The 19235-nt window shown below is 55.7% G+C and overlaps 1 protein-coding gene across 1 annotated transcript; it reads left to right on the top strand.

Moving 5' to 3' along the window:
* The first annotated feature begins 3490 nt into the window (after positions 1-3490).
* FOXJ1 (forkhead box J1) lies at positions 3491-7763 on the top strand. The gene is made up of 2 exons (XM_009482298.2): positions 3491-4021; positions 6963-7763. The coding sequence occupies exons 1-2, from the start codon at positions 3491-3493 to the stop codon at positions 7761-7763; spliced, it is 1332 nt and encodes a 443-aa protein (XP_009480573.2).
* Positions 7764-19235: the final 11472 nt, after the last annotated feature.

Genomic DNA, 19235 nt, shown 5'->3' on the forward strand with positions numbered 1-19235 from the left:
GGCAAGCGCAAGGCAATAGAGAGGAGCCGGGAAGATGGTTCAGCCGAGCAGCATGCTGCTGCTGTGGTGCGAGCAAAGAAATGAGCATCCTCCGCCATGGCACAGGAGAGATGGGGTTTTGGCATGGATGACACCAGCACCATCCTTGGCCACCCAGAAGGGATGAGGGGCTGGAAGGAGCTGCCAGTGCCAGCAGCGTGGGGTGAAAGGCAACAGCCCCTTGTCTCATAGGGCAGCCCCTTGTCCCAGTGATCCATCCGTCAGGGATTTAAGAAAGGAAACCAGATTGCTGCTTATGACTTTGCTTTGAGCATGTTTTGGATTTTAAGAGTATGTTTAATAAAGGGTATCTTATGTCGACAAAGCGTCCAGAGTTGTTTTGTGGTTACAAGGTGAGGGCAGTCGAGGTCTTGGGGCCTCGGTGGGTGGAAACCCTTTTTGGCTGGGACTGTCCACCCACCCGTCACCCAGGCACCTCCCCAAAACCAGCCCAGCTGCTTCAAATCTCCTAAAACAGTTCCCAAAGTCCTTTCCAATATGCATTATCCAACCATCCTAAATCCTGCCTCCTCTGAGCCCTGCCGGGATGGAGAATGTGCAAATGCAAACAAAACCTCTTCAGGAAGAGTCTGGCCTGGGGCAGCAGCACCTTCCTGGCATGGGGTGCAGGTGGCTGGGCGGATGGCACAGGCTCTGTTGCCCCTGGCACTGCTGGGACAGATGAGGACACCCAGAGAGGTCCTTTCCTGGAGGAGAAGAGGAGCATTAAGGAGCTGGGTGCTCACGCAGGAGAAATCCTTCCAGTGCTGGGGAAGAAAACTCATGCTGGGAGCTGGTGCCTTGAAGGTGAGGAGGGCTGTGAGGGGCAGTTGTAGTTTCGTTTTAATGGAGGGGGCTGATGCATGCTGGGGGGGAGCACCTTGCAGCTGCGGGTGGAGGGCTTGCAGACAGCCAGATCCTGCGAAGGAGGAGGATGGGGATGGGAGAATCGAGGCCTGAAGTTCTTTGCCCCAGGCTGCTCAGGAAAGCCCTCGAGCTCTTGCTGCCTTCGGGTGTGTTTTTGCAGAGCCAGGTCCCACTCCTGAGGGAGATGACTTGTTAGAAAGGCTGAAAACTGAGGTTTGGGGTTGTTTTCTGGATATCGGTCTGCTGAAAAGCGAAATAGATATTTCCACTCTCCTGGGAGTTGCCTCCAGCCTCCTCCACGCCCCGTCCCAGCACTCGCCACCTGCCAGCCTGCAGCCACTGGGGACGGGCACGAGCCGAGGGGAACCTGCCCGTGTGCTGGGGAGAGGGTTTGACCGTCCCAGCTTGTCTTGCCCAAATGCCCGGGGATCCTGGCAGGAAAATCCCTTATTGTAGACACCACTTCAGGCAGCAGCGGCCCTTGAGAGTGGGTCTGGCCACTCACCTGCCCCTTGCTCTCAAATGTCCTTCCCCTGTGGGGCAGTGGGCAGGAGAAACGCCTGGTGTTTAAATCTCTCTGAGACACCCTGAAGCCCCCCACTCCCGCAAAGGGCAGGCCCTGCGCTGTGGGGTGGAAGCAAATGGCTTCCCTTGGGTTTCATGGCTGCTCTCAGCCCCCTTGGTTCAGGAAGGGGGGGGGGGTCCGTCTCTGTTAAAGCCCTTGGGCTGGCAGTGGGGGGGGCAGGGATTTCTTATAGAGGCATATGGCTGTAATTCTTTTAATTAAATAAAGGCAAGCCCCATCCTTTAATTCGGGGGTCTACCAGCCCCCCTCTTCCCCTTTGGCTTTGCCCTAATTGCTGTGGGCTCCTCAGGGGTCAGAAGTGGAGGGGGGGGGGCACAAGTAGGAGGAAAGGACTGCCCCTGTGCACAGGTTTGGGGACTGCTGGTGCTGCTGGGGCTGGATTTGGCCCCGGGTGTGGGGTACGGTGGGGTCCCCGCATCCTCCCCACAGCATCCCTGGGTACCGCAACCCATCCACAACCTTCAAGCGCCCCCATCCCCACGCCGGGGTCTGTCCCCAAGTGGCCAAGTCTCAGCCAAAAGTGGCAGGTACCCTCCGCCTCCCCATGGCAACGCGAGGACCAATGGTAGGGCCGGAAGCTGTTTACGGGGCGGAGCGTCGCCGTGGCAACGCGTGAAGCCTTTCGGAGCAGCTACTTAATGGCAGCCCCCGGGCGGCCGGCAAATCACGGCGGCTCGGCGGGCAGGGCCTGCTCGGCGCGGGGTCAGCGCTCACCCGCAGCGGGGAGAGCAGAAGTTCCCCCCCGCCTTCCCTAGGGCCGGGCCTTGGGGGCTTTTTTTTCTTTTTTGCCCCCCCCCCCTTTTTTTTTTTCCCCCCTCCTGCTTTTCCAGAAGCTTCTTGCTCTCTCGTGAACTTTGGAAGTTGGGGGACGTCGCCGGGACGGGGTAAGGGGGGGCGGCGGGACGGGCCCGCGGGGCAGCACCGCCGGGGCTCAGCCGGGCTGCTGGGGAGCAGCCGGCCGTAGCGGGGTAGCTCTGCACGGGGGCGTGTTCAGTGTTAGTTTTAGTTTGGTTTTTATTCCCCCGGCCGCTGCCGCGGGCATTTCTGGCATCTCCCGCAGCTGCGAGCGCAGGACTTTGCAAGGGCTGGGTGGTGACACTGGGGATCGGGCATCTGAACAAGCTGTCGCTGCCCTCAGCCTTATTTCGGGGGGGAAAAGCCTGGTTTGTGGGAGTGGGGCAGGTGGTTCCACTGCCCCCGCCCCCTTGCCCTCCCCCCCCCCCCCCCCCCGGCTGTTGGTTCGGCGTCGTTCAAACGGCGGAACCCCCGGCCCGGTGCAGCCGGTGCGGCGCTCCCCGGCCCCGGCCGGCCCCGCGGGGCTCCCCCCTCGCCCAAAACCACGGGATTTCGGGTTTACAGCCAAACAGCGAAGCCGGACGCCGCATCCCCAGCCCAGGAATAACGGAAGCCCAAATCCGCCGGCTTGCTCTGAGTGAAGGTGTGCTTGGGGTGGGTCCGCGCCCCCCCCCCCCCCCCGGGTTGTTTTAGGGGTGCCGGGTGAAGGGAGGAGCAGAAATAGCGTGGAACTGAGGGAAGCTGGTAGCGGGAGGGGAACTTTAAGGTATTTTGTTGAGGCGTTTGATCCTGAGATTTTTGTCCTGCTAGCGGCGGGTGGGAGAAACATCCTCGCTTTGTGGGATGGCAGGGCTGGATTTTGGTTCTTTGAGGGTTTTTTTGTTGTTTTTTTTTTAATTTCTTTCTTCAGCCGAAGGCTTGCTGGGCAGCGCCGGCCCACTGGGGTTTGGGTGACACCGGGGCACGAGGGTTTGAGGGAATTTCCCCGAGGTTCAGGGCTGCTAAAGCACCCCGGGGGAGGCATTGCGGCCCTGGTGCACAGCACCCTGGGGATGGGTCTCACTCAGTGGCACCGGGAGCACCCAGGCCCAGCCCTGCCCGGGTGCTGGAGAGCAGCTGCACCTCGGGGAGCCTCAACCTTCTCCCTGTTGTTATTGCAGGATCTGCCCCGTCCCCTCCCGCCCCTTCACGTGCACCCCGTGAATGCAAGAGCTGCCGGCGCGCCAAGGCATGGCTGAGGGGTGGCTGGGCTGCCTGCAGGCAGGAAAGGCCAGAGGGCAGGAGGGCAGCATGGGGGACTCGGACGACCTGGACGACAGCCTGACCAGCCTCATGTGGCTGCAGGACTTCTCAATCATCAATGCCAGCATGGGCAAGTCCTCCTGCTGCCCCAGTGGCCCAGACCCCCATGACTGTCACAGGATCCCCAGCTTTGCCGCCCCGTGCTCGCCCCTGGCCGCCGACCCGGCGTGCATGGGCATGCCCCACACTCCCTGCAAGCCCATCTCCTCCTCCACCTCGAGGACGGCACACCATGCCGTGGCCATGAACCCTCAGCTTGCAGAGGACATCGACTACAAGACCAACCCGCACATCAAGCCGCCCTACTCCTATGCCACCCTCATCTGCATGGCGATGGAAGCCAGCAAGAAGCCCAAAATCACCCTCTCTGCCATCTACAAGTGGATTACTGACAACTTCTGCTACTTCCGACATGCTGATCCCACCTGGCAGGTAGGAGATTTGGAGACCTCTTGCCTTGTCCCCTCGTCCCACAGGGCTGGGGAGGGCTTTCTACAGCCTCTGCCATACAAGGCAAGGTCCCACGGGGATGCTGGATCCCACTGGGAGGAGAGCGGCACTGGCAGCCAGTAAGGAAAGGCTCTAACGGGAAAGAGCTTGGGTGTGCAGAGATGCCACGGCCACGAGGACGGCAGAGGGAAGGAGCCATTACGGGGGAGATCCCAGAATCATTCTGGGAGCAGGGATGTACCCGTTGGGCTGCTGGTCCCTGCGGCTCCTCTTGGCTCTGGGGTGAAGGCATCTCTGTCTCTGGCTCCACCTTTCTGGAGCTCTTGTGGGGTCCTGAGTCCCTCGGGGCTCAGCACACATGAAATCGGCAGGTCAAGTATCTCTGGGTGCTGAGGACCAGGAGAAGGAGAGAGTGCCACTTGTTGGACAAATCCCTTGTTAGGGAGGTTCAGAGCACAAATGCTGCTGCTTTCCAAGCAGGGCAGAGGGTGGGTCTCCTGCCCCCTTGGACAGGCGAAGGAGGCTCCATCACTGTGATGAGCTGGTGAGGCCTCAGAGGGAAGCCCAAGAGAGGTCAAATAGGGCTGCTGTCCCCAGCTAGCATGAACGTGTCCCTGGGGGGTAGGGGAGAGCCCCGAGGCTCACCAGCTTTGGGGACAGCCTGAAGCACAGGGGCTTTTCCCAGCAACCTTGGCTTGCTGCCCGCCTCCGTCACATGAGGGGACCTCCAGCACGTGAGGCTTTCTAGGATGTGGCAGGGCAGTAGGGACCTGGGTGGCTCGTTCCTCTGCTTGGGTTATTCCCAGCCCAAATCCGCAGTGTGCCAGCAATCCCGGCAGCAGTGCTGGGATCCAGGCAGGGCTGGGCAAAACCACTGCAAAGCCCCTGCCTGGTTGTTGACCACCTTCTCCCCAGGCAGGTGGGTCTCCAGTGGCTCCTGAAGCCCATCACGGGGAAGGGAACCCCCGGTCCCTCCCTGGGGCCACCTGGGTCCCCCAGCCTCCCCCTGTGCTGGGGGGACCTACGGGAGCGATTTGGGAGGAGGAGCTGTGTGCCAGCGTGTTGACTTTCTCCTGCAAACTCACGGCTGGATAATCACCACGTTTTTAATTAAATGTGTTTATTAAAAAAAGAAAGAAGGTTTTCAATCCCTCTCTGCAGAGATGCAGGGGGTTCACGGGATTGTTGCAAGCAGGAATGATAAATATGTTAACTGGCCGGGTAATAACAGAGGGCAGCCCAGGCTGAATGAAGTTTGGGATGGGGAGGGGAGATGGGGAGCAGAGAATGCAGCTTGCAAGTCTCTGACCCTTGTAAAATTTTGTTAAACTGTAAATTTGGAGTGATTACAGCCTGGATTGTTTGCGGGGATATCTGTGTTCCTACTGCTCCTTTTTTTTCTCTCCTCTCTTTTTCTCTTTTTTTCCCCTCTCTTTTTTTCTCTTTTTTTTTCTCTTTCTCTTTTTTCTCTCTTTCTTTCTCTTTTTTCTCTCTTTCTTGCTCTTTTTTCTCTCTTTCTTTCTCTTTTTTCTCTTTTTTCTCTCTTTCTTTCTCTTTTTTCTCTCTTTCTCTCTCTCTTTTTTCTCTCTTTCTCTTTTTTCTCTCTTTCTCTCTTTTTTCTCTCTTTCTCTCTTTCTCTCTCTTTTTTCTCTCTTTCTCTCTTTCTCTCTCTTTCTTTCTTTCTCTTTCTCTCTCTTTCTTTTTCTTTCTTTTTGAGGCTGTGTTCTCATCCCCTATCCCAATTCCCGTACATGAAGACAGCCTGGAAAGGTCATGCCACCCATACTCCAGGGGGAGATGGATATATTCCTGTGGGAGCTGAGTGCTTTGGAGAGGAGCCAACACACCCAAGGAGCTTCAGCCCAGAGGAGGGTTTTGTTGTGTGTGTGTGTGTGTGTGTGTGTGTTTTTCAACAGCTCTAAGCATTCAAGCCTTGTTTTTCCTATTCGGCACTACGGATTATGGATGAATAAGCATAAAGATATCCAGGCAACATTAAAAAAAAAAAAACCTCTACCATATCCAATCTCTTAATACAGTCTTGGCTTTGTGGAGTCCAACGCTGGGTTATTTACCCAATAACTGAGTTTCCTTTCTGATTATTCACATCACTCCAGGCACATTCAGGGTTTCAGAACAGCTCGACGGGAGCAGAAACTCCTCTTTCTGTGTCCCCACCCCCCCGCTCATTTGAGTGGTGGCTGATGAAGATGCAGTGATTTCACACTGAGCTTCCCTGAGCCAGGAGGCACCTCTGGGGACACACAGGGCTGTGGTGGAGCAGCCCACGTGTTTTGCCTGCCTGGTTCATGTCAGCCTGGCTGTGGGGAGGCATGGTGCCTATTTTTTTGGCCAAATATTTTCCCCTCAACACTAGCAATAGGTGCAGATGAACTAGGGGATGCAAGGAGGGCCCTGATGATGCCGTTCCTCCACAGTGCTGCCATGTCTTGCCATTTGTAATGGGGCCATGGCCACATTGGTGTAAAGACCCTCCTCTTCCTCATTAGCCATGAAGGAGGACCTGACTTCCTCCAGCTTAGCTCCATGCCTAGAGCAAGTCTGGCCGGTTTCTCCCAGTGCTCTGCATGATCCAAGGCCCCATGGCCCCAATTTATATCCAAGGAGAGTTGCCCAAAAGCTTTCCGTTGGTTGGCAAGTCCTAGCTTGAACCCCTTGGCTCCCGCCACCTCTGGCTGGATTAGACAGGAGGCAAGAAAACTCTGCGGGTGACTTGGGGCAGGGGAGTTTCTGCTGGGCATGTAGCCCGGGATGTCTTGACATTGCCGTTTCTGCGGGTTTTTTTTTTTTTCCCCCAAAGGTCCCTGCTGAAAACGTGCTTTTCCACCAGCCTCTCCATGTAGGTAGGTGCCACAGCAGCAGACAAGCATTCAGCCCTGTTTTTTTTCTCTTTTGGGTCTAGAACTCCATCCGGCACAACCTCTCCTTGAACAAGTGCTTCATCAAGGTACCCCGAGAGAAGGGCGAGCCAGGGAAAGGCGGGTTTTGGAAACTTGACCCCCAATATGCTGACCGGCTCAAGAATGGTGCCTTCAAAAAGCGGAGGATGCCCCCAGCGCAGATCCACCCAGCCTTCACCAAAAGAGCCCAGCAAGAAGCACAGTGCACCGCCAGCCCGGCCACTTCAGCTTGCACCTCTAATAATGTCCTCAATGTCAACGTGGAGTCGCAGCAGCTGCTGAAAGAGTTTGAAGAAGTCACCGGCGACCAGAACTGGAATCCAGCAGATGGCAAAGCAGGGCAGAAGCGCAAGCAGCCCTTGCCCAAGCGAACAGCCAAGGCGCCTCGGCTTTCCAACTCTGCCTTGCTGACCCAGGAAGAGCAGACTGAGCTGGGATCGCTGAAAGGTGACTTTGACTGGGAAGCCATCTTCGACACCAACCTGAATGGAGACCTCTCCACTTTTGGGGATCTGGAGCTCACGCCTCCAATCAGCCCCATAACACGCGACCTGGACTTGACAGTACATGGGCACCACATCGACTGTCCCCAGGGGCAGGAGCAGGTCCTCACCGAATCCAACCAGAACAACCTGGACTTTGACGAAACCTTCATGGCCACTTCTTTCCTGGAGCATCCCTGGGATGAAGGGACAAATGATTACCTCTCCGACTCCGTCAACATAGAGCAGTTGTTTGAACTCAACGACACCTCTTTGCCAGCAGATGTGAGTGACTGGAGTAGTCTGGCGTCCCTCTTATAAGAGTCCAGTCACCATTCAAAGCCCAAACAGACTTTAGTAGGATGCTCCCCCCATGCTGCTGGGACTTATAAGGGACAAGATTTTCTAGAGACAGACACATTGGCAGTGACTTTTACCAGCTTCGTTGTAAGATTATTCACAGAAACACCAGGGGGAGTTAAAAAAAAAAAAACACCACAGGAACTGCTTAATATATCTTTAAAGGACACATCAGAAGTCTCTAGTCCATTAGTTTCCTCAAAAGAAATATAACACTACTTATTTTTTTACTTTTAAAGGAAGAAATGTGAATATTTTTTTTTTCCATGGAAATGGACACGGCATATGTTCCTTCAGGGCTAAAGGAGAGCACCTGCTAAATCCTATTCAAGACATGAGATTCCTGGTGGCTTAGGACTCTATAGACTAAGTGCAATTTCCTCACCCCTTCATCTATCCATTTCTCTCTCTCTTTCCTTTTTCTGTCTAGGTTAGTTGGTAGGTATAGTGTGATAATTAGCTAGCAAGCAAATAGAGGTCCCTTCTGGATTCTCTGAGTTCAACCTCCCTCTTGACTTGTGCCTAGGGAAGAAGAAAACGTTTATAAATTCAGCAAGTCTGCCTCTTTAGATGTTTTTATATAATCTATTATATATTATATATTCAAAGAAACCTATATTTTTAGCACTAGAATTTCTTAATAGTGGGGGGATAGGGGAAATGCAGTTTGAAAGTTGTTTTATATTTTCACTGTTTAAAGGCTTGTGTTTGTTGTTCTGTAAACCAAGACCATGCGAGGGAGGATTCCTGCAGCAGCAGCAACAGGTTTCGCTAAGGATCCAGGAATTGGCCCCGACAGGAGAGGAGCAGCAGCAACTGGGTTGCTCCAAGAACTGGCTTTTCATATTTTTTGTACCCAAAATCGTCGCTGCAGTTGCCGAAGGGTCTAGACCACCATAAACCCTCTCTGTCTTTCACCAGCTGACATAGTCCCTCTCTGTTTTTTTGGTCCGAGACTGTTGCTCTCGACTTCTTTTTGCCCATCCATCAGGCTCCGAGCAGCTGCCAGGGGAATGCAGGACCCCAATTAAGGATGCGCTTTTGGGGGAGCCATAAGGAAAACACTGTGGCATGGCCATCAGCTGGTGGTGATGGGGTCGCTCCACATCGAATGCTCCCAGGTGGGACCAAGGAGGAAAGAAATCCACATTCAGGCTCCATCCAGGAGCTCAGGCCAAAGACTGTGTGTGCAACGGGCTCTGGGGACGGCAGCAGAGATGAAGTCCCATCAAGCCAGGAGCAGCTTATCAGCCAGGAGAGACACCAGGATTGACACAAACTGAAGCTTTGGCCCTTTGGCTCGGTGTGCAGTGAGAGTGTGGCAGGGTCTCTGCAAAGTAGCTCAGAAACATTTTGGAAGTGGAGCCAAGCGCTGCTGAAACTTGACTTGAAGCTCTTGAGAACTGGATTCTTTGCCTCTCCTTCGCCATAGGTTATTAGCAGTAGAGTAGCTATTACGTAGGAGTAAGTAGAAGCTGTAGTTTTAGTGGTGTGTCTCAGACTTGCCGAAAAATGGAAGATTGTAAAGAGTTTCTTTTTTTTGGTTACAAAAGCACTTAGGACCTTTAATGTGAGCAATATAATTTAGCCAGAGTATAGTTGTAGTGTAAGAATCAATAAACAAGCCTTAAAAAAAAAAAAATTACCCTTGGAGTAATTTGCACCCAAATTGGGGAAGAGGGTTGGAGCTGTGGAGGTGGGAGGACAAGGCCCGCATCCCCCCAGTAAAGCATGGGGCAGGCTGAGAACCAACATTTTCAGCTCATACAAGCAGCAGAGCTGGGGCTGGGGCCACTGCTTTGCCCAGGTGCCAGCATCTGAAGTCCCCTGGGATGCCACCGCATGGCTGGGGACGGTGTCCCGGGGCCAGGGAGTGAGGGCCATGTCTCTGGGAGGCTTTCGGGGTTGGTGCAGATGTTTATAGCTGTATTGGTGATGCTTCTTTTTATTTGTTTTTTTTGTTATATTTTCCTGTTTTGGGGCCTCTGTACTGATGCTGAAGAACTGCAGAGATATGTGTGCAATTTAATGTTTTTCATGGAAAGTTATTTACAAATTAAAAAAAAAAAAAAAGAGGAAAAAAAATGGAGAAGAAAAAACCCTTTTGCCTCCTTGTTTCCCTCCAGCACCACCTGGCTCTGTCTGACCCTCTACCCTGGAGGCAGGGGACATCTCGCCAGCCCAGTCCTGGTTGTACACCCAGCTCTGGTACATGGGTGCTATCACCCCCCTCCGTGGCAGCACCACAATTCCCTGCAGGAAAACTGAGGCTCAAACCACCACCTGCATGGCAATGGTTACACACTGCCTGTGCAGCACAAGGGTGGCCGTGCCTGGTGTCCCAAGACCTGGGAGCTGCTCCCAACCCCTGGAGCATCCTTCCCTGCCCCTTGGGGGTCACATGGTGTGAGTGCCTGGGACTATCCCTCTGCTCGTGCCATGTCCCCACCCGGCCCTGTAGATGCCCTGAGAAACACAAGCAGCTTTGGAGCCCTCCTGGCTACAGGGCGGCGAGAGGAGCTGCACAAAAGCCGCAGGAACAGCCGAGCCCTCGTGAGGCCAATTACATCGAGGAGCAGTTGGGCTCTGCCAAGGCAGGGAAGAAAAGCAGCGTACGCTCAGCTGCCAGCCTAGCCGGTGCAGGCAGGGCGGGGGGCGGTGGGTCTGGGGGCAGCAGGTTCGGGGAGCCCCATGGGGAGGGCAGGTTGGCTCAGGGATGTGGGGCTGGGTGCGAGGCTGGCCGGGGCCAGGCTGTGGGTACCTCTCTGTGCCCACAGCTGTGGGGCAGCGCTGCCACTTGGGATGGTGGGAAAGGGGGACTGGAAGGGGACTCTGGAAAAGGGTGGTTTGGCCCCCGCACGGTGGCTGCCCAGCCCCCCATCACATCTGAGCATCTCCAGGGACAGAGATCCCCCTCCAAACCCTGCCTGGGGTGTGTCCAGCTCGGTGCTTTGGATGGACCCACTCCAGGATGTCCCATCCCTCTTGCACTGGGGACATAGCCCTTCCAGTCTCCCCAGCACATGAGGAGCACCCTATGACCTGCCCAGTGATCTACTGGATCCCATCAGCACCAGGCACTGCAGCAGTCAGCCCCAGGGCTGCCTGTTTGCTCTGCAGCGCTCACAGCTGCTCCCAATCCAATCAATCGCAACCCAAAATAAGGGCTGGGCTCACTGCAGGGGCTGGCCTTGCTTGTGTGTGCCTTGTGCTGGGAGGGCAGGATGTGGCTCCTTGGGATGAGGTAGGGTTATCCCTGTAGGAGCCAGCTTTGATGGGGTGGGGGAGGGGGTGGAATTTTGGAGGCAGATCTGGGCTTTTCTTTCAGCTTGGGGACCATGAACCCCAAAAGGCAACAAGGAATTCCCTGTCCTGGCTTCTCTCAGCTCCCCGTTAGTAGCACCCGGGGGAGCTGCTCTATGCTTCCCCTCGGTAGCAGTGGCACTGGCAGGCCTGCAAAAAGCTGGCAGCCCCCTTGTCCCTCGGTCCACTTATTTATTTTGCTTTGCCAGGCACAACCATGTAGTTTCTGTTTTTAAAACCCCTGGAAAAAGAGGAGCGCCCAGCACACCCACCCTGCCAGGGGGACTGAAAAAAACGATCTTGCCAGGAAAAAATACTCCAGCCTGCTGGAGCCAGTCGAGGGTTTTAAAGTGAGAAAGGGTGAATATAAAGGAGGCACCAGGCGAGGCCTGAAACAACCTCGTTTTGTTCAGCTTCCTAAAGCAACAAAACCAACTTGGATGTGAATTTTTTTTTCTTTCAATGAGATGGTTTGGGGTGTGTGTGTGGGGGGGTATTTTTTAAGCAGCAGCCAGGAGATGCACAAGTGGGGGTGCTATGGGGTGGGAGCATTGCTTCCCGCGGGTGCGGAGGCAGGCAGGACACCACGTTGCTGCCCGCACAAAGCCCGTGCGTGCTTGGGGCGAAGCACGGTGCCAGGAGGGAGGTCGGGACCCGGCAGTGCCCGGCCTGCCCAGGCTTGCCGATGGCAGCGGAGTTGCAGCCTGTGGCTGGGGCTGGTCCAGCCCTGTGGGCTGCCCCAGCTCGCCCGGCATAGGGGTGGTGATGGGTTGGGGACCTAGAGCTGGCAATGTCCCCCCTGCTCTCTACGCGTGGGCAAAGCATTGTGCAATGAAAACCCAGACCACTGCATCCCAGAGCCAGCTGCGTATTGGGGCATCCCACCACTGGCACCCAACAAAGTAGGTCTGGGAAGCATCCAGCTCCAAAAACTCCCCCTAAACTCAGCCTTCACAGCCCCAGCCAGGTCCTTGCCTAGCTGGTTATTAAGCACATGGCAATTATTCCTTTATTATTTATTTCTGCTATTCCCCCAGCCATCCCCTCATCCATCATCCCTCCCTGATGGGCAAACATTGACACCTCAAACCAATCTCCCGTTCACAGAGGGGGAAAAAATATACACATAAGCCCTTCTTTTCTCTCCTTTTCTTGCCGTGTCTTTCTTTCCCCTCCATTGAGTGCGGGGCTGGCACGGAGCCATTCTGGCAACAGCCGGCTTTCACTTGCTAATCATCCTAAATATTGAAAATCAACGCCTAGAATAAACAGCTCAAAGATTGGGGCCATCTCTGCTCTGTTTGGAAATGCTAATCTCGCTGCCTTTTGTTTTCCTTGTGTGGATTTGGTGCTATGCATTTGGAGGAGGTCACAGCTCATGGGTTCTCCCTCTACCCCCAGATTTTTCTTTTTTTTAAAAAAAATTTCCTTCCCCCCGCATCGTGAAAAATTCAGCCCATTTTAACATCCCAGGCCGGGACGTCTGGAGCAGTGAGGGGGGAGAAGGGGGAGACAGGATGGAGGAGGGCAGGGAATGGAATGGACTTGCCTTGCATAGCAATGAATGAACCTCCAAAGTTCAGGAAAAAACGGGTTCCCAAATGTGCGTCCAGGAGTTCACGTGGGTGAGAAATCTCATGGGAACCACGGTTGGGCAGGGAGCTCTGGTCCTGGGTACAGGAGGTCCCTGGGGGGGATGGGGATAGCATTGGGGCAGCCTGGCCCCCAGCCCTGCAATGAGGGCAGAGCCTGGGGATGGCTCAGGGACTCCCTGCCCCTGCGACGCCGATTTTTGGAGGGGTTTATACCCGAGGGGGTGGAGATGCCATAGCAAACCCCAGACGGGCTGTGACAGGCCCAAGGCCTGGACCCCGATATCTTTGCCTGGAGGGATCAGGCTGGATGCAAAAACCTTTCTGCAGGGGCTCTGGGAAAGGCGGCTCTGAAAACAGAGAGGGGGCAAAGCCACTTTTCTGCTTTTCCAGCTCCAACCTTGCACTGCTAGCAGAGCCCAGTGGGGCCTGTGGCATTCACATAGCTTGGATGGCCTACAGCATCCTGATGGGGAAACTGAGGCAGGGTAAGGTGGTGCTCTGATGTGGACCAGAACCTGATTATCTGGGCAGCACTTTCACAGCATGCCTGCACCCTTGTGTTTTCAGCTGTGTTTTTTGGCCATGCATGAGGGGTGCACACTCTGGCACTGAGGAGCCCACCTGGCAGAGCTCCCTGCCTCCCTCCGCGCCCCAGGCAGCCCCGGGACAGGTCAGTGGCCGTTGCCAGCGGCCGTTCCCAGCGGCGCGGCCGGCACAATGCGCCGGCAGGCCAGGGCTTGTCCTGCGGTGGGGGGAGTGCCGGCGGCCGCTTGCCCGAGCCACAATGCAACAGTCCCTGCGTAAATGCCGTCACGAGGAGACGCTCGGCATGCTGCCCCTTCCTCCTCCTCCTCATCCCCGCCATCCCGCCGATGCATGCCCGGGTAGGGGGCTGCAGCCCCGCGGGGCTCCTGCTCCTCTAGCCCAGCCCATGCCACCGAAAGTGGCCCCCATGGGCAGAGGGGACACATCCAGCGCCCACTGTGGAGGAGCTGAGCCACCGGAGCAGTGCCAGCACTGCCTCCTTCTTTGGGAAACCACGTCATGCCGAGGTCGAAACTTGGCCAGTTTGCAAACAAGCACCGGGGCCATGGGGATTTCTTTACAAAGGCTGTTTTTTTCAGGTGATTTATTTCCAGGTTTGGAGTGTTAGGGCCATCCCACATCCTGAGATTTATTTTTTTTTTTTTTTACTGCCATCAGGACAGTAAGAAACTCGCTTTAAAAATCTAAAGCAAACACCCTCCTTTGGTGTCTGACTCCAGAGGCTGGGCCTTAAACCCCCCAAAAAATGTCCAAGCAGGGGCAGGCTGTGGGCTCTGCGCCCGGTGGACCCAGTTCAGCCATGGGTGCTGCTGTGGGTAGCAGCAGGCAGCATAAGGGTGAGCAGGTGCATTTGGGGAACAGCCCAATTCAGGGCAACATGGGCATAACCCCCGAATATCTGGGAGTTATGGATGGGGCCAACCAGGCTGGGTGGTGTGGGGACATCAGGTGCGGATCCTCTGCGATGGTCCCATCCTGCGCGTGGGGGCCGCTGGGCTGGAGGCCTGGCGCGGGTGGTGGGAGGGCTCGGGAACATTACGAGTGGCGGGTGTTGACCTAGAAATCGCAAAGAATTTGGCCTGGTGTCGCGCTGGCGGGCGGTGTGCCAGCCTGGCAGCCGAGGGAAGCGCAGCTGCACTCTGAAACGGCGCTCCTTTTCCCTGTGCCCAGCTGGGAGAGGCGACTGCTGTCTGCCCTGGGAGCTCAGTGAGCGTTTTGGGCTCACTGGTGTCAAGGGGTGGGATGCCCATCGCTCCTAGCAGACACATTGCTGGCTGAGCATGAGCCAGGGATTTATTTTCGCTCCTCTGGGAAGCGTGTGCTCCCACCTGGCATGGGGACAACGCCGATTGCCGGCTGGGGAATGGGGAGAGCAGACCTGCAGGTGCTGGGGGGAGTAATGCTCCATCCCAGCGTCTTTTTGTTATGAGACACATTAACAGGCAGGAATGTGCAAACATCCAAAGGTCGGAGCTGTGCAGTGGCAAGGCGGCTGCAGTGGCTCCAGCAGCAGGGAATGCATCAGGCAAAGGCAGGACCCTGATGTCCTGCTGCCGGCAGAGAGGGATGGCGGAGGGGGTTCCCCTCTGCATGGGGCTCATTGGACCTGCACCCCTTGGCAGACCCTGTGGCCTCGCCGGGCGGCCTCTCGCCAGCCCTGGGGTCACTGAGTGCATTCCTGCCTGTGGGACGGGGCCAGCTGCAGCCCTGCACGGCCTCCCCATCCCCGTCACGTGGGGGGACGTGCGCCCGACACCAACCCACATGGCAAACACCCCCCTTCCTTTCCCAGCAACGCGGCGTAGAGAGAAAATGAGCATCGTCCCCAGCCTGGCCCCCAGCTCATGAAAGACGGTGCCCTGTAGTTCCTCCATCCCCGGGACTGACGCTCCCGGTGCACACATACACATTCCACCCCATCCCAAACCCAGCTGGGAACCTCAGCTCCTGATCTAAGGAGGAGAAGAAGGGCTCAGCCATGTGCTGGGTGGCACTGTGTTGGTCCTTGGTACGTGCCAGCTCCTTGGTGGCCCAAGGGGCTTGGCTGGAGGAGGGGGTCTCTGCCCTGTACCCCCCACTCCGGCAGAGTGCTAAGTAAACAGTGACGAGGGGAACCTCGTTAATCCTGGTCATTCATTTACAAAAAGCCATTTAGAGCTGGCTATGCAGGCAGTTATCAGAGCACGGGAGGTTTTCCCAGCAGGATCTTAATTCTCTCTGCAAATAAAGCCAGAGGTAGGGAGAGCACAACTTGTGTCTGCGATGGAGGGGGGCTTGGGGGGACCTTTGGGCCCAGCCTTCGAGGGACTGATCCCCACAAACCCCCTTCCTGCAAGGAGCAGAGGGTCACTGAGGGATTGCTCAAGCGCTGTTTCAGTGCAATCGCTTGCCATGTTGCATCTTCCCCTGGAGCAGCCAGGCTGGCATAGTCCTTCCCAGTGCCGCATGGGAAGGACTGGGAAGCTGCAGGAGCCCAGATGCCAGCCCTTGTCCCACATGGACCCAGTTTTCCAGGACCACTGTGCATCCCTACAGCACATTCTGATGCTCTGGATCCAGGTCAGAATCAAAGCGAAGCCGGTGGGGCTTGGAGGTGTTACCAGGGAGGCAAAGTCCTTTCGTGGATTTGGTTCCCACCTCATCCCTTCAAGTTCATGGGCACGATAACAGCCAGGGCACGTGCCTTGGTGCATCCCATGCCCCGTCTGTGCATGCTTGCTCCCTCTTTCAGGGGCTCTCTCCTTTTAACCCCATCTGGAAGGGAAAGTTGGGGACTTCTCAGGCAGCTCAGAGCTCCTGATTTTTCTGGCCGAAGACTAATCTGGCTAAAGATTAATCGCCTTTTCTGTCCAGCTGACCTAAGGGGAGACAGAATAGGCTGCATCTGGGGAGGAGGCGAGGGCAGTGCCACCGGCGACGGTGTTCCCACGCGTTCTCTCAGCCCAGGGCACCAGTGGGTCACACCATGAGGGCACGCAGCCCGGGACGGCCCTTCAGCCTATAATGAAAGTTTTGTAATTTTATGTTAATCCTGGCTCTTCCGTACTCTGATCTCTCTCCTCTTCCACATCAAATGCAAAGCTCTTTTGGAGGCTCCTGGCTGTATTAATCTTGTTTTGCTCTCGCCACCGCACGCTGTGTGCCTCACAGGCGGCTCCTGGGGCTCGGGGAGTGTCGCTGCCCCATTGCGTCCCCACTGTCCCCTCCGTGCAGGAGTGGGATTAACCTCGCTGGTGGGAGGCAAGGCCAGGCATAATTCATTTTTTTACAATAAAATGCCTATTTTTTAAGCAGGAACTGTTCCTGGGGTGAGCAGTACCAAGCCACAATGCAGGGGACAAAATGTGCCTGCTTTGAGAGCTACTATTAATTGAATTTATCCGAATCTTGTCAAGATTACACCTTTTATGCAATGACCTTCACCACCATAAAGGCAGCAAATAGAAATGTGGATTTGGAGGACATCTGGGTCTTTCCAGTGGCTCGGAGCCAAGCCCTGAGGCAGGCAAAGCAAAGCCCCTCCCTGCCTCAGTTTCCCCACCTGCAAATCAGGTCAATTCTCTTTTCTGCAGTGTTTTGGGTGACCAACGCCCTGAACACCTTGTCCTCGGAGAGAAGCGACTGTCACGTCCCTGTGAGAGGGAGCCACTTCCTCATGCCTGCGGTGGTGAAAACTCCCATTGCTGAACAACAGGACCATGATGTTGTTTGAACCCCGTGGCCTCCAACACCCCAAAAGTGTTGGGCTCTGATCCGATCCCGTGTCTTGGGTTTCGGAGCACTGAATCCAGCTTTGCTTGGCAAATGCTGCAAAAGCGACTCATTAGCTCTCTGGTTAGTGCACTGAAGCCCCGACTGAACATTGCACTGACGATGCAATCCTTATTCAGATGTGTTGGCTGCATTCTCTGCCTTCTGTGCCCATGCTGATAGTGAGTGCATCCACCTGGATGAAAATCCCTTCTCCAGGGGAGAAAAAGGGGCTCTTTCTCCCTGTTCCATCTCATGGAAGGGAAGCAAAGGGTGATTCAGCATTCCTCCATGGCCACTGCTGGGTCACCACATTTGCCTTTCATCCACCGCAGCAGCTTTGGCGCGGAAAGTAATTCCTCCCAGGCCTGCAGGGACCCTGCGGCTGGCGGTTTGCAGGGCGGGAAGAGTGGCGCGGCCGCGGCGGGAAAGCGGGAGGGCAGCGGGACCGGGATTGTCTCAGAGCTGCCGTTCCGCCAGCTGCACCTACCGCTGGAGAAACAGCCAGCAAGGAGCTGGGTGGGTATTTACAGCCTAGAGATCCCAGGTGTGCTTTGCGCCTTTTTGCATTGTACTTTAACACATGTTCAAACTGCAGCATTTCTACCCTTTCTTTTTCATTTTACCAGAAATAGCCCCTGCTGCTTTGACTCCTTGCATTTGACCAGCAAGCCAATTTTTTTTGCTGCCTCCTGTTGGATGTGGCATTGCCCCTCACGTTTGTACAGACTCCAGCAGTTTTTACACAATTTATTGGCAGACTGCCTTTCTGTACATTTATTCACTTTTTACCACCCCACCTGGCAGCTGGGATGTGGGCTGGGTGCCCTCTTTGCTCTGAGGGCTCAGCCACCCAATGAGGGGGTGAGGGAGCCTTTTTACTGGCTTTTCAGGAGATATACAGCACTATTCAGGGGAGAACACACAATTGTTCCCCAGGCTCAGTGAGGGGAGATTTCCTTTTGGCTCTGGCTGCCCTTTGAATGAGGGGGTGAGTGTAAGCAGAAAAAGCATGGATTGCTATAAAAAAAGAGATGGCTCTGCTGTACAGGGAAAAAAACCCTTCCCAATCACACCAGCCTGGTGGGGAAAAGCACAAGAGGTGCTGGGCACTGACCCTGGACAGGGATCTTCTCTTTTATACCCAAGATCCTGTCTAGCAGCTGTCCCCATAAAACACAGGCAGGCAGTCATGGCTGGGCAATGTCGCACACAGAAAACACAGTGCCCTGGCTGTGCATTGCCCCTCACAGCAGCCACAGCTGTTTGCAGCATGATAAGGTGGGTTATGAAATGCGTTGAAGTTGTTGAACAAAAGAGGCCCTTAGGGCTGTTTCAGCTCCTTTCCAGTTTGACAAGGGGAAGATAGATGGGAACATGCCAGTCCCTTCGGGTGGCAGGAGCCTTGCCTCAGAGCAGCACGAGACGGTGGGAGGCTGGGACTGTCTGTACTGATAAAACCAGCTCCCTGCTCCAGGCTGGACATGGTTTATGAGGATGCAGAGCCCTGTAACTGCCCCATTGTGTGACAGACCTAGCCATCCCCACCTATGCTGCAGGAGGGAGAAGATGGCAGCTTCCCTGTGGTGGTAGCCTTTTCTTCTGGAAAACGGATGCAGAAGAGGGGTAGAGTGACCTGCACTCCTGTAAAATGCCTACGTTTTCGTAATTTTTATTCAGATTTCTATCACATCCCTGGGCCCAAACCCCTGTAATCTTCCTCCGCACCTTCTTTCTCCCCCCAGGTGTGCAGCAGAGCGGTCCTGGGCCTGGCCACCCCAGCAGCTTGGCAGGGGGGAAGCTGGGTGGCTTTAGACCTCCCTCAGGACCCCGTGTCCTGTGGGGACGTCGCTGATATTGGTGTTGGACGGGTTAGGCTCGGCCAGGCCGTAGTGGGGATGGCGGGCTTGGGCAGCCAGGCCTGCCCTGACAGAAAGGGGATGCCACACCGGGACCCGCCACACCGGGACCCGCCACACCACTTCCAACATGGCGGCGCAGCCTGCCCGCCGCTCCCAAACTGGCCGTTACGACGGGCAGTGCGCATGCGCCTCCGCGCACCGGGGATAACTGCGCATGCGCATGCGCGGCCCGTGCCAGTGCGGCCCCTGCCTAAATGGCGGCCACTCTCCAGATGGCGGCCGGTCTGGCTGCGCGTGCTCAGTGTGTCTCGCCGCTCCCAAGATGGCGCCGCGGCAGTGACGGGGGCGGAAGCGGGTGTCTGCGGTGGGACCGAACG

Source organism: Pelecanus crispus, chromosome 12 (genome assembly GCF_030463565.1).
Source record: "Pelecanus crispus isolate bPelCri1 chromosome 12, bPelCri1.pri, whole genome shotgun sequence".
Taxonomy (NCBI): domain Eukaryota; kingdom Metazoa; phylum Chordata; class Aves; order Pelecaniformes; family Pelecanidae; genus Pelecanus; species Pelecanus crispus.